This window comes from Martes martes, assembly GCF_963455335.1.
Source record: "Martes martes genome assembly, chromosome: 7".
Classification (NCBI taxonomy): Eukaryota; Metazoa; Chordata; class Mammalia; order Carnivora; family Mustelidae; genus Martes; species Martes martes.
The window spans coordinates 113442014-113456965 of NC_137894.1; the positions used below are offsets into that span (position 1 = coordinate 113442014).

Here is a 14952-nt window from a genome sequence, read left to right on the forward strand (position 1 = left end):
TCCAGGCATCATCGCGAATATTCCCACTGGTCAGGGAGCTCCCTGTGAGCATCCCTTTAGTGCAGCTGTCACATTTGAACAGCATCTGCTTTCTGACAAGCTTGAAGACAGAATGAAGGAAGTCGTGGAGGCCTTCCCCGTGGAAGTGGATAACACTAGTGGCCTTTGGGGCTTGGATCAATACCTATGAGTTTAGTGGCCTGGAGGCTCATTCCCAGAGGGGGCAAGGATCTCTTGGTCTCTGCTCTGTCGTCCATGTGGGGTCCTAATGCTGGAATGGTTCCCTAAGCCTTTGGCTCTAGCCTTTTCTAGACAGAGAAACAGACCGAGGTAAAATGCTTGCTGTGTTTTAAGTAGATTCTGCTCGCTGCAGCCAGTAAGCCCCACAGCTCCGGAGGTGAATGATCCTTTCCGAGAGGGTTCCATTGCGCCATGCCTCCTGCCTCCCGCCCCTCCCATGCTGCTCGCCCCAGCCCTCCTGCTCCTTCCCTCTGACCTGACTCCACTGGTGTCAGGCGTCCGCTTGCTGCTCCCCAGATGGTTTCTCTTCAGGCCTTTCTGGTTTTAGTACTCATTACGCTTTTATTGGTTTTCGCTGTCTGCTTTTTCTTTCCCCGAAGCTGTTTTTCCTCATACTCTGTATCTTTCCATCTCTTGTGTCCACTCTATCAAGTGTGTGTCTCCATCTGCTGCTCCTTATCTGACTCTGCCATGGCTTCTCAGGTTGTTTTCTTGCCCGCACCTTCCTGTAGCCTGCTGGGGGACAAAGTTGACCCCGGAAAGAAGTCGGGTACAGGGACTTCGAACGGATGATGGAGGATCCTATCCCAGTTGTGGGGCAGGTGGCAGCACCAGTCTGGGTGGTGCTGGGCAGTGTGGCAGGGAAGTGGGTGAGTCAGAGGAGGGTGGAAGAAAGTAGGGGACACAAGTGATGGCCAGCACCCTTCGAAGGTGATAATCAGAAAAGGAGGTAGAAGAAGGCTGAGTGGCAGCTGGATGTCACAAGGAAAAGCTGAGCAGGAGCTACACTAGGGGAGAAAACCAGGCGAACGGGACCTGCTAGAGATGCTGCAGCCCAGCTCTGCCAAGCAGAGGCCAGCAGCGGGGGTGGGGGGTGGGGGGGTAGCAGGCGGGGAGAGAAAGGGGAGCCTTAAAGACCCTTTCTCTCCATGCATCTCTGGTCCTTTTCTTCTGTTTCCTTTCATGTTCCTGCCCTCCTGTTATATTAGCAACAGAAAACAAAACAAAAAGCAATCTGTCATTGAAAGGGAATGGTAAGATCTGGAGAATTTAAAGCTAGATGCATGTACTTCCCCGTTTGCTGGACTCTTGGGCCCCTTTGCCCACAGGCTGCTGGAGCTGGGAGAGTTAGCATCTTCCTGGAGTGCCTCGAATGGAGTCCCTATAGCATTTTGACTGCTCAGCCGGAGTGCCCGCGGCAAGGGCAGCCCGCAGTGGTGCCCACCCACGGAACCCCTCCACGCACATGGGGCAGCTATTGGCCATGCCAGCTGGCGGGATGGGACTGGTCTTGAGCAGGGCCCGGGCTGAGGAATGGCTTCTGGCCCATGACGCCAGCCCTGTCCTGGTCTCCTCTGCCCCCCAGCAAGTGAGCTGCAGAGAGGCTTGTGGTTGGAGAAGGAGAAAGGAAAACTCTTCCCTTGCTTAAAAAATGTTTAAAGAGGTAATAAACACATGTGGCAAAGAAATCAAAGGATACAAAAGAATGTATGATGAAGTCTCCCACTTCTCAAGTTCCCCTCCTCAGGCATCCTAGATGTACCAATTTCTTGTACATTCTTCTTACTTCTCCTTTTTAGGTCTGCTGTAATCCAGAAGTTTTTAGGTTCTTGACCCAATGGACTATTTTAAATTGTTTGGATGTATATGTATGTATGTAATGTGTGTGGAGGGACTAAATGATAATAAAGAAAACTGTGTCTCCGTTTATTGCCAATAATTCTTGCTGGGGCAGGAACGGTTTAAAATATTAAAATAACTAAATAAACTCTTAAAATGCTGGCACTAGAAAGGACCTTCTGAGTCCCTTGTACCAAAGCCTTCATTTCAAACACAAGAAAGAAGCCCAGAAAGTGACTTTTCCAGGGTCACCAAGTGAGGCAATGGCACTTTTAGAGTGGCCTTTAGAAAAATAGGGATCCCAAAATGAAAGACAAATGATTGGGCATGGGTTTAGAAATTTCCTCCATTGGATACAAAATAGGGAAAGAAATCAGTAATTTCCAGGAAAGCCTGAAGTCACATTCTAATTGAAAAACTGCACACATGCGTGCATGATGCTCGCACATACACACAGGCAGTGGCAGCGGACAGAAGATGAAAGTCGGCAAGGTCTCCTGTCTCTCCTGCTGAGCTGGGCAGAGGCTGTAAGAGGCAGCATGATGTCACTCCCCTCCTGAGGAACGTGCACCCCTTGGACCTGGGGTCACTGGGCCAGAGGCAGAGGCAGGCATTTTTTGTTGAGCAGGAGGGAGAAGTGCCCACCCAGACTCAAGTAAGAGGACAATCTGTGCATGGAGCCCAGATCAGAGATGCTGAGGGTGTGAGGAGGGTGTGCCTGGCCATGCCACCAGGGAGCTCTGCCACCACTGGATCCAGGAGCACTGGCAACCCCAACTGTTTACGCCGCCTCCCAGGAGACAACTCCCCCACCCCCATGATTTATATGCTGACAAAATGGCAGGATAATTTTTAAAAATTCTGCCTGCTTTGACATTCGCTCCAGACACTGAATGATTTCAGTGTCCAAACCCAGATTGATGGGCCTTTTGATGGCTTCAGTGAGAGGGGACATGTATGACTATAAACACTGGCAGTAAAAACCCTCAATTGCTTTGAAATGGTAAATTTCCAGGCAATGTGGATCTGATGTTACACGCCTCCTGCATTAACAGCTTTTTCTTCCTGTTCAATTATTTTGGCTGGTAAGGGAGTGGAAATTACACTTCAAAATATATCGATGGATATTTTCAGCCTTGCTGAGAGCTTCAAAAGATGTACCAATCCCAGGAACATTCCCTTAGTTTCCACCTCCAAGTTTCTCAGGGAAGATGGAGGTACCAGCTACAGGCCCAGTTAGACTAAAGGAGGCATAGGAGCATGGCTGGGGGTCTCTGCATTTCAGATTCTCTCTGGTCTTACCACATAATCTCTTTCTCAGCCAAATTTCACTCCAGCCCTAAGTCTAGGGGTCAGTTCTAATATGTACCAGGTAATGAGGTCCTTGATAAAGAAATGAGTATTCCCAAGAGCTTGGGTCCAGGGCCTTGAGACATGGCATCCGATGGAGGCGGAAAAAACCACCAATTCTCTATGGCTTCGTTTTCACTGGAGGGATCCAGAAGTCCTAATCTCTGATGCACATGGTTCTCTCCTATGCCTAGGTGCTGGGCGCATGGGCAGCCACCCAGCACATTTGCCCCAGTTTGTGCTTCTGGTTTTCTCATCTCTGCCTGACCTGGCTCCTTCCACTCCTCTTCCTCATCACCAGACCTGGATTTACAGCTGCTTTTGTGGACAGACCGCAGAGAGCTCCGGTTCGGTTGAACATGCCTCCCAAATCTGTTCCTCCACCTGCATTTCCTGTTTCAGTTAATAGTGGGTTACCTTAACACCAAAGCACTTGTCTGCTACATAAGAAATTGTGCATGCTATTCTTCATCCCTTTCTCTAACCTCACTTCCAACTGATCACCAAGTCCTTTGAGCCTGCCCTCTCTCTCTCCTCCAGAGTTTCTGCCCTAACCCAGGCCCACGGCACTGCTTGCTTGGACCATCACAGTATCATTGTGACCCCCTGCCACCACCTGTCTCCAGCCTCCTCACTAAAATTTGTAACTGGTCATGTCACTCCCTGGTTTAAAATCTTAGATGGTTCTCCATGGCTTACCAGAGTAAGTCCAAATGTCCTACAAAGTCAAAGAAGACATCTGTTAACTGGTCAATGCCTACACCTCTGCCCTTGTTACCATCACCACCCCCTACCCCATACCCCCAAACCCCTCGGCATTTCCTGCGATCCCATGCACTTCCACATCCTCATGTCCTGTTTGCCTCTTCCTCTTCCCAGAACACCCTTTCACTCTTGCCTACCTGCCTGCCCTTTAAGATTCAGCTCTCAGATGACTTCTTACTTGGAGAAGCCCCCTTTGTGCTTCTAGAGAGTTCCATTATATCTTCTTATGGATGTGTTTTTCCCCATGATCAGTTACTGGGCTTCTGGAAGTTGCGGTCAGGTTTTGTTCATTTTCATATCCCTAGAACGTAGAATTGCCTGGCATGGTAGGCACTCAAGAAGGAAAGGAAAGAAAGGGACTGGGCATACCACCCTATGTAAGCAGGCTCTGCCATCTGAGCAGGCTTGTGGGATTTTCATGGGACAGAATGGGGAGTAGCAGCAGCCCTTGGGTGGACCCTAGGTATTTACTCATTCACTCGTTGCACAAATATTCAGGGAGTGCAACCACGAAGCCCTAACACTGTGCTAGAAACTGGTGACAAAAGAAGGCTGCCAGGCCCTGCTCAGAGGAACTCCCATTCAAGGGTGAGAGATGGGCATGTGACAAACACTGCCCTGGCATTTTGGGCCATCTGTTTGGCTCTGAGGACCTTTGCCACTCATCTCCTTAGAGGCTGTGGAGAGGGGGAAGGGATGAAGGAGAGCACCCGAGAGATGGGGAGGTCAGGAAGGCCTTGGAAAGAGCTCTGCCTCCAGGACCAATTCTGCTGACCAGCTGGCTTTATACATTTCTCCTTTGTAGAAATTCCTTACTGTTAAGAAAAAGCATTTGACACATTTCTAATTAACCCTCAGCCTCTGCAATCTTATTATTCCCAAATGCAACAGCTGGCTCCTTTCATGATTAGTAATAATATTCCTGGAGTTATCCATCAGAACCAGGGTCACTCCTCCCAAATTCTGATTGACCTTTCTGCTTCCCATGTCCCACCCTGCCATCCTGCAGCCACAGCATTTGGCCCCTGGTCCTGGGGTTACAGGGACGGGGGCAGTGCTCCCCTCCCTGTAAGCACTGTTGGGGAACCTGAGTGAGTCCCCGCACTGGCCCACACTGACCCCAGAGGAGTCACTCCCTTTCTCAGCTCTACTCCTGCACACAGCTACCCGCTCCTCTTCCCTCCCTCCCTTCCAGCAACAACTACTTAATGAGCACGTACTATGTGTGGCTATATGCCGAGCTGTTCTAAGTGCTGGGGAGACCATGAGGAACAAACCACAAGTACTTCTGGCCTCATGGAGCTTACACCCCAACGGCAGACACTGATCTGAAAAGCCAAATAGGAGAACGATGACTGATAAGACTCTTGGAGTTCCTTTTTTTTTTTTTTTAAGTTTTTTTTTTCTTTTAATATACTTGACAGAGGACAAGCAGGCAGAGTGGCAGGCAGAGGCAGAGGGAGAAGCAGGCTCTCCGTCGAGCAGGGAGCCCGATGCGGGGCTTGATCCCAGGACCCTGGGACATGACCTGAGCCGAAGGCAGACGCTCAATGACCGAGCCACCCATGTGCCCCTTGGAGTTCCTTTCAAAGAGCCAGGTCCTCTCCTTGATGGTTTATAAGGAACTTAGCTTAGAAATAATGATCCCTTAGGTGGTGCCTTCAGTGCGGCCTGCTGGCTGTGGGGATTGTTTGTGCCAATGATCCCCCAGTGGGGCTGAGGGACTCCTGCAGGCACCAGCCCCTTTGTCTGTGCAAGAGAGGGGGTCTGGTTCCCCCTTCCTCACAGGGTCATTGTGAGTATTCTGAGATCTTGCTTTGGCACAGTGCCTGTTGCCTGGTAACATACGCTCTGTTCACCATGTCTGCCTTCTTTGCTGCTTAGAGCAGACACGGTGGTCTAACAAGTCCCCCTCACCCACTGTCCGGGTCCCTGCTGCAGCTGCAGACAGGGCAAGAGGCTTCCAAGCTGACCGAGTTGCAAGGGTAATGGGTATGCTGGCAAGAATGGACACCCAGCAGCAGCTGGGGGCCCGCATGCTGCCTCTCCCCAGCCCCCTCCAGGCTGCTCAACACAGGCTGTGGAGACACAAGTGGCCATGCCCTGATGTGGCAGGACAGTTATCCTTGTTGGGCCTGTCCAGGGTCTGTTCTCCTTTGCAGCCCTGGTGAGCAGTCCCCGCATGTGCCCTGGGCAGGCCTTTCGAGAGCCCCATCGCCAGGAGCCCGCAGCAGTGCCTGTGAGAGGCGCGGGGTGGGGTGGGGGTCTGGGATGGGGATGGTTACCAGAACTGGAATTTCCGTGCCTTATTTCCTACCTTTCCCAACAGTGCTGTCGGTTAAGGGCTGTCAATGCCCCTTACAGGTGAAGAAACTGAGGGTAAGAATTCACCCAAGCCACTCTCCTAATACGGGACAGAACCAGCATTTGAATGCTGGTTGTCCAAGTCCAGAGCCAGGGTCTCGCCTGAACTCCACAGCCTTTCTCCCCTCTGTGATCCACCCACACATCAAATGCACGGGGACAGAGAGCTCCCTGGGGCCTCTGGGAGCATGGGGAGCACTTAGCTTTGCCCAGCTGAGGCTCCTGAGTGCTGGCTTTGACAGTTTTGAAAGAGAAGAACCATGTGGGGAGCAGTGCCACATTTCGGAAGACAATACCCAAGGAACCAGCGGTCCTAAAGGGCACAGTCGGAGGGACCTTGGAGGTCGTCTCCCCGCATCCCTCATTTTCCAGAGAAGAAAATGGAGGCCCCTGTGGGGAGGGGAGGTCCCTGCGTGCAGAACTTCTGACCACCCTGCAGACTGCCCAGTGTGCTTGGAAGCCCTGTACTGGTGCCCAGACACCGGCAGGGGGAACAGACTCGAATCCAGCCCCGCCTCCTCCCTGCTGGGTGGCTCTCTGCCACCGCCACCGAGAGTATCCTCAAGTCCAGGTCTGCAGGTTGCAGGGCTTCGGAGATGGGTGTAGGGAGCCCGCTCAGCACCTGGCCCCTGCTGGGTACCCAGTGAACCTCAGCTACTATTACCACCCTGGTTCAGTGAGTGCTGGGCAGCACCAAGTCTCTTAGGTGTCGCTTTGCTTCTCTGGTTCCGCGGGACTCCATTCCTAGGATCAGAGAGGAAACAACGCCCCTTGTCATCTCTGAACACTGCGATCCATCTCGGGGAGGGCTGAGCTTCAGCCCTGTACCTATTTAGGATTCAAATCCCTTGGGCTGTAGCTGAGGTGGCAGCCCCAAGTTCCCAATGTGCCTGTGGCTCCAGGCCCATTGCTTAACCTCTGCCTAGGTCAGATTTCTGTCAGCCAAATGAGCATGGTAGTGACCTGCCTCCTTACCCCCTACCCCGCCACGGGAAGTTTACTGCGTCCATCTGAGGGAGGGATGGCTGTGAAGTCTAACGTCATTCAGAGAGGCTATGTCCCTGTGGGTTTTTCCTCGTGGTGGTGACATGGGGGGGTGTGGGGGTGGGGCAGACAGCCTTCTCTTCCAGACAGAGCTACCAGGGAGTGACAATTCATACAGAAGTATAGCACCCTCACCACCGAACCCTGGGGAGTAAGAGGTGAGACCTGTGGAAATCCTGCCAAATTCCACCTCTTCCTCCCCCTCCCTCACCTCATACAGCCCTCCTTCTAGAGCCACCAGAAACCCCATCAGCCCGGTTGCAGTTTCTAGCTTCATCCCCCATGCCTAGGTGTGAGTTTGGAGCTTCTCACTAAGGGTTGATGTATTGTCTTTGGATCCCACAGCCTCTCCCCTGGTTTTCTCAAGACCGAAGGCAATTAGGCACAGGACAGGCTGGGCTGAGGGAAGCAGCCAGTGGCAACAGAGGGCCATCCTTCAAGTCTTTCCACTCTGCTGACCCGAGAGCCCGTGTGGAAGCGGGGGCACGAGGAAGGCAGTTCCCTTACATTTTCTTATGGTTTGGAAAGGCCCGTGGGGCCTGACTCTTAGGCAGCAAGCTTTTCCTGGCTTCCCACAGAGGGCATGACTCCTGGATCAGCCTCATGATTCCTGGGGAAACCAAGAATGGCTTGGCTTGACAGTGTTTTTCTCTATGGAGATGAATCCTGGCCCCTCTGGTGGTCTAATTAAACTGCCCAGGCAAGAGACACCCAGGAGAGCAAGGCTGGCCCACGGCTCCAGGGCCAGTGGCGTCTCCACAGCATCTCCTGTTACTCCTGACTGCCACCTGCCTCAGGCCTCGGAGTCCCTGCTAGTCTTTGTGAGACCCTCTTTGTACACTCTTTCCAGGGTCCTATTCTCGGTGATGCTGTTTCTGGACTTGTTGACGTGTCCTCGCAGTCTTGTTTGGAGTGAGGAAGAGGGTACTGTAGTAGCGACCATGATCTTTCTGCAGCAAGAACTCATTGGGCTTTTCTTTCTTCATTTTCCTTCATTCCAACAGAAACGGAATGGGCCTCTCTTACACGCACGGTTCGGTCCTGCATGCTGGAGAAATGGGGAAAAATGAGTGCTGCTGATGGCGGTGGTTGGGGAAGACATGGGCTGTGATCTCACCTTTGCCTGAGTCCTGAGGCTGCTTCATTTAGAGTCCGGGACCTAATGTGGGCCAGGACCCTCTGTGAGAGCCAGTGTCCAGTAGCACCAGCAAGAAGCAAACTCTGTGCTAACTCTGCCCGCGTCCAGGGACCAGCCTGCCCAAAGTCAACTCCCAAGTCCCTTCCAGCATCCTGGGCCCCAGCAATACCAGGCAGCTCTTTTTTCTGGAGCACATCAAGCACTGCCATCCTCTGGACCTTTGCTCTCACTACTCAGGCATCCAATACCTTGCCCTGCCCTGCCTCTTAAGAATTTATTCAGGGCGCCTGGGTGGCTCAGTGGGTTAAATCCTCTCTGCCTTTGGCTCAGGTCATGATCCCAGGGTCCTGGGATTGAGCCCTGCATCGGGCTCTCTGCTCAGAGAGCAGAGAGCCCCGCTTCTCTCTGCCTGCCTCTCTGCCTACTTGTGATCTCTGTCAAATAAATAAATAAATAATCTTTAAGAATTTATTCAAAGGTTTATCCACCTTCTGTGAGAAGCCTCCTCTAAGACTACCTTGTAATTCATTATTCCTTCCTTTGTGATCCCTGCTCAGTTTATGGGACATTTACCCACTTCGAGTCTGCTCTGTGCCGGACACTGTGTGGAGCCCACCTTGCCTTTTGCTCTGAACACGAGCGGTTCACATCGGATTCTCAATGCCTCCGGGGCTGGGGCCAAATCTCTGTGATTTCTGTGCCTGTGTCTCACCACCGTGTTTTGCACTCTGTGGAAAGTGCAAACGGAGAGATGGCTTCTAGACTGGGCTCTGCCCACTAATTAGTCGTGTGGCCTCGGGCCAATCTTCCAGCCTCTCTGGTCTCCTTTCTCCTTGACAAATAGCGGTGATGATACCCACGGTTGTTCAGGGGACAGTGAAAGGTCTGGAGAGAAGACTCCTGAAAGCTGGGAGCCCCAGGCCAGCGAAAGATGTGGGGGTAGTTGTACCCCCATCCTTTCACCGGCGGCGAAGTCGAGTCTCATTCCCTCCGCTCTCTTCGAATGTCAAGTGCACCAGCTTCCAATCCCTCCTCGGGGCGGGCCTTTGGGCGGCTGGGAATCCTAGGCTGCGGAGGATTCCGGGGCAAACTCCAGACTCTCCTCCCGCCCAGCCGTCCCTTCCCAAGGCCTCGCAGAACACACCTTAAACCCGGCGCCAGAGCGCTGTTCCGAGCGCAGCCCAGAACCGCAGCTTCGCGGCGCGGGCCCGGGCCGGGGTCGCGCATCTCCAGCCGGTGACTCAGGGCCGCTCGGGCCGGGGGTGCGCGGAGGTAGGCGGGACCGACCAGGGCCGCGCGGGGGCAGGCGCCGGGCGCTCGGTCGCTGAGCTGTGGGAGCAGAGGCTGGCTCTGGCCCGTCGCCATTCCACCGCGGGCGTCTGGCTCGCGGGGCCTTGCTCCAGCGCCGCTTCGCACCCGCCGTGCTCCTCTCCCGTGCGCAGCGGCCGGGGCAGCCGACGGGGGCTGGAGCGCTGGGCGGGCTCTGCGCGCGAATGAATGGGCGCCCGGGGGACGCGCGCGCTCGGGGCTGAAGGGCATTAGGACCGTGAGGATCGCTCCGCGCTCCTGTCTCTCCCTATCACCCCCCACCCCCCACCTCTCTCCCTTTTCTGCTCTGCAGGACTGAGCAGCCAGGCGCGAGCGAAAACAAACAGCTGGGGCTGCGAGCGCCCCCACCCCGGCCCCGAGAGCAACCGGCCCGGGCCCCCTTTCGGGGCGCCCGCCCGCCCACCATGAGGAAGATCCGCGCCAATGCCATCGCCATCCTGACCGTAGCCTGGATCCTGGGCACTTTCTACTACTTATGGCAGGACAACCGAGCCCACGCAGCATCCTCCGGCGGCCGGGGCGCGCAGAGGGCCGGCGGGAGGCCAGAGCAGCTCCGCGAGGACCGCACCATCCCGCTCATTGTGAGTACGCCCTGCGCGCCGGGCGGCCGGCCGGGGAGCCGCGGCGCGCGTCCTTAGCCCCGCGCGGCTGCAGAGGGCGCGGGGCAGGGGGCTGCGTGCCCGCCGCGCCCTGCCGGCTTTGTATATGTTGGAGCATTCTTGTCCGTTGTTATGGCAACCTCTGTCGGGCCAGCCGGGCCAGGGCGCACGGATGGAGGGAGGGTGACAGCGGATGGGGGCTGGGAGAAAGTGCTGCAAGTTTGGTGGGCCCGGCGTACGCGCGCGACTGGGAACGTGGCTCTCTCAGCACTGCGCGGGCGGAGCCGGGGGCTGGGGGTCGGGGGCCGGGGACAGTCCGCACCTCGCCCGCCCCAGGAAGGCAGCTGGACCTTGCGCGTAGCGAGCCGGCATTGGTAACCTCGCGCGGCTGAGCGCGTAGGAGGCGGTGCGCACCCCCTCTCTAGTCTCCGGGGGGCAAAGGACGTGGGGTGGGGGCGCTGGGTAAGGCAGGGTCGCTAGGGGCTGCGCCGGGCTTTGCGCCCCCTTTTCGGCTCGGATCAACTTGAACTTGCTTCTCTCGCACGGAGGACTCGAGTCCCCACTGCACCCGCGGCGTTCTCTGGGTCCGGGAAAGGTCTCTTCCTGTATGCGCCCTTCACCCCAACACGAGGGTCCATCACGACTGGCGAGCTGGCAGTGTGTGCGCTAGGGCTGGGAGATTCCCTCTCTCGCCGTCAACTCCGCGATGCGCCAGTGGGGAAACAAAGGTGGCGGAGCACGGCGGGGGCCTCCGCGGCGTTGCTGGGGCCCTAGGCGCTCCGGGGACTTGGGCTGGGGCGTGCGGAGCCCCCGCCGCCCTGCAGGGGGCGTTGCTGTCGCCGCCTCCGCCGGGGCCCCGGGTGACAGCCATGTGTGGCAGGGGCACCTGTTGAGGCGGGAGGCTCCGGGACCCGCGGAGATGCGCGGTCGGGGGACCGCGTTCTTCCGACAGGGGCCGATGGCCGGCGAGAGCCTGGGGCGACCCTCGGAACAAGCTGCTGTGCTGGGGCAGCTCTGCCAGAAGAGGACCAAGAGGAGGGAGAGCAAAGTGTGGGGCCAAGGGGGGAGAGTAGAGCTGGGTGGCCATTCTGATGGAAAAGATCTGGGCCTGGGGAGGGAGGAGTGCGAAGGTCCTCTGGGAGGGGAGATGCAGGTTCAGGAGGTCGAAGGCTTGTGTGAAGTAGAATCTGGGATATTTCTGCAAAGGCAGCTGCGCCCCAGGAATATGGTGGAGGCGGGTGTCGGTGTGGAAATGTTCACATAATCCCAACCTGCCCCAGATGCCATGTCTTGTCAACCCCCCCCCCACCCTCCCCACCTCTGGAAGAGGTAAAAAAAAAAACCCTGCAGGGGAACCGTATTTCCTAGCTTTGCCTCCGGAGACCTTGGGGTTTGTGGGTTTTCCCCAGTCCCCCTCCCCCAACTCCCAGATCCCTCTCCAACTGAATTCTGTGGGTGAGCCTGATTAGGTGGCGTGTTCCCTTCTGAGCCCAGGGTCCCTGTCACTAGGAACTGTTTCCAGAGCACTTGAGGATGTTTGGACGGAAAAGCTGATGAGCATAAATCCTCCAGTGTAGACTCCAGGGTATTGGGATCTGGGCAGACTGACCGAGTGGAGTGGGAACTGGCCAAACCAGTAGTGGCCCCAGACCTGCAGGGAGCTTGTGCAGGACCCATCCGAGCAACCCTGTTCTTACACCCTGAGAGGGCCAGCCCGGGTTTCAGGGTAGGTGGGCTTGGATTGGCTGGGGAGAGGCGGGCTGGCCAGATGTTCTGTCCTTCGCTCTGGTGACGCTCTGGTGACATGTGGGGAAGAGGGTCTGAGCTGGAGCAGGAGGGGGAGGGGAGAATGGAGGGGAGAGAGGAAGGGGAAGGGAAGGAAGAGAGCCCAGGGAAACTGCCGGTGGGAGCGGAGCTGGAGTAGGGGTCTCCTCACAATCGTCTTCTCCTTCAGAATCCTGACCTTGCTCTTGGACGTCTCCTCACTCCTCCTTGCCCTTCGAGATCTGCTGGGAGATCTGCCAGGAGGGCCGCTCAAACCAAGAGCCCTGGAATGGTGGGGGGGCCGGGGAGTTGGGGGGGAGCGGGCTCTGCTGGAGGCCCGGGCCGAGTTTTGAGGGGAGGAAATTGGAGGTCGTGAGGGGGCGCCCATGAACAACCTCTGGCCCTCTCCTTGTTCCCATGGGGTTCGACTTGCTGCAGATTGGAGCAGGGCTGTGAACTGGAAGCTGAGTTTAAAGTGTGAAGGATTATCAAGAAGATCCCGGGAGCCAGGGAGTGGAGGTGCAGGAAGAGAGGGAGAGTGGGAGTTCCGAGGAGTGAGCCACAGCCTCTTCTCCGGCCACCGTGGGCCATGGCCACCTTCCTCTCTGTTCTTCAGTTTTAGCTCTGTTCTGCTGCGTAGACATTGGTCCCCCGTCACACACCTCCCTGGACACAGCCTTGCATTGTCTTCCTATCTTCTGAGGTATTTCACTTCAGGAGGGTTCTTAGTCATATAGGCTGTCACGCAGGGACTATGCTGGAAGCTTCTTACATCTCCATATTGATGCACACAGCCAGACTTAATAAGTACTTGTTAGGCGAATGAAGTAGGATTTCTGCCCATCTCTGGGAGCAGCCAAGTTTCACCCTCCACCCAGGTCCCCCACCCTAGTGTTTTGTTCCTGGCTCCAACCGGAGCATAACTAAGGAGGTAGGGGAATGCATGTTCATCTTCCCCGGGGCTTGAACCCTATGTCCTGCCTAAAAGAGGCAGGTGCCTCTGAGGGTTGCTTTCTCCCGGAACGCTGTGGTGAACCTCTCCCTGGTCTCCCTGCCCTTCTAAAACATGTCTCTGTCTAGTTGGGCCAGGACGCTGCATGTGGGTTTTCAAATTCTTAGGGAATGATGTGGCCAGCGCTGCTGACAGAGGCTGAGAAAATTCAGACAAGCGTCATCATCACTCCCCTGGGGAATTGGAGAGCAGAGCTGGGAAAGGGAGGGTCTGCCTAACAGCCTGGGCCAGGGGGGGCAGCTCTGCCTTCACAATGTCTGGGCTATTCGAAGCCAGCCAAGTTGCTTCTAGACCTTGGAGGCGCTGTTTGGCATTGTGGGGTGTCGGCATAGCAACCGTATGGCCCGGATTTCTCAGGGAGGTCCTGATTTTTAATATTCTGTCCTGCTGTCAGCCCATGTGTCACAAATTTTGATGTGAAAAATTGGTTACGGAATGTGTAAAACTACAGGGAGATACTGACTCCGTCCCTAAGTGGCTGCTGACGATGTGGCAGGACTCGTGATTTTTCCATGCCGTTTTTTCTGGGCAAGGCAGTGGATTTGGGGAAATCCACTTGAATCTACATTGATGCATGCTGGCCCTGGACAGCCGCTAAAACAGGCAGCTGAGCAGACACGGCCGGCCTTCGGTCCTCAGACCTCGCAGTCGGGAAGAACATTTGTGATTGGTTTGGCACCCAGGTTTTCCATATGCTAGTTCTCTAAGAGGCATGGGTGGGATGCTAAGGTGCTACACGGAATTTCACTTTGCAGGCATATTTTTAAAAGACTGTCCATTACGAATATTTTCAGGAAAGGGGTACTCATTTGCAACATTGCCTCTTTGGAACCGTGAAAGTCTTAGGCACGAGGTTTTTGTTTGTTTGTTTGTTTTGGGTTTTTTTGTTTTAAGATTTTATTTATTTATTTGACAGAGATAAAGAGCACAAGTAAGCAGAGCAGCAGGCAGAGGGAGAGGGAGAACAGACTTCTCTCGACAAGCAGGGAACCCGATGTGGGACTCGATCCCAGGACCCTGGGATCATGACCTGAGCTGAAGGCAGACACTTAGCCAGCTGAGCCACCCAGGTGCCCCAGGCACAAGTTTTCTTATTCTCAATTCAAATCCTGCTGATGATCATGGACAAAATATTTATATCCCTGGACCTTGGTTATCTTATGTCAAATGGGGGTTAAATGATTTCTAAGGTTTGTTGATCCTTAGACAAGCTCATGAGAGCTTCATTTCTAGAAGCAAATAAATTGGCTTCAAGGGAATTTTCCAGAAGGGCGTTGTGAGGTTTATTGCTTGTGGAGGGACAGGTCCCTGTCAGGAGGAGGTCCTGCAGTGACCCCCCAGGCCTCGAAGGGATCCCTGCTCACCGAGCAGGAGGCGACACGGGTGATGGATGGCTTTTCTGGTGCTGTGCCCTGAGAGTGGAAGCTTCAACAAGATCTTGATGGGTTCATATTTTATGTATCATGTGTGCATTTTGGAACTGTGAAATAGGGTTTGCCTAAATGACAGAAAATGATTTTATATTTCATTTGTCTAGGTGCCACACACAAGACAGAGGATGGGGAGGGAGATGCGAGATCACCCGTAGCTCCCCTTGCCAAAGTACTCAGATTGGGAAGCACCTGGTCTCCCGTCACTTGGGTCCCAGCCTGGGTCATGCTGAGACCTTCCTGTAGGACTTGGGGACAGCACAGAGGCACCAAGACTGGTAAGGGCCTGAAAGCCCA

At 55.0% G+C, this 14952-nt stretch overlaps 1 protein-coding gene across 1 annotated transcript in view; it reads left to right on the forward strand.

Moving 5' to 3' along the window:
* Positions 1-11155: 11155 nt before the first annotated feature.
* The window catches only part of GALNT16 (polypeptide N-acetylgalactosaminyltransferase 16), a gene marked incomplete at both ends in the record, with an annotated part of 88103 nt that continues 84306 nt past the window's right edge, over positions 11156-14952 (forward strand). The window contains one exon of the mRNA XM_080809751.1: positions 11156-11497. Coding sequence (XP_080665877.1) covers positions 11156-11497 — 342 coding nt within the window. The remainder of the gene's footprint in view (positions 11498-14952) is intronic.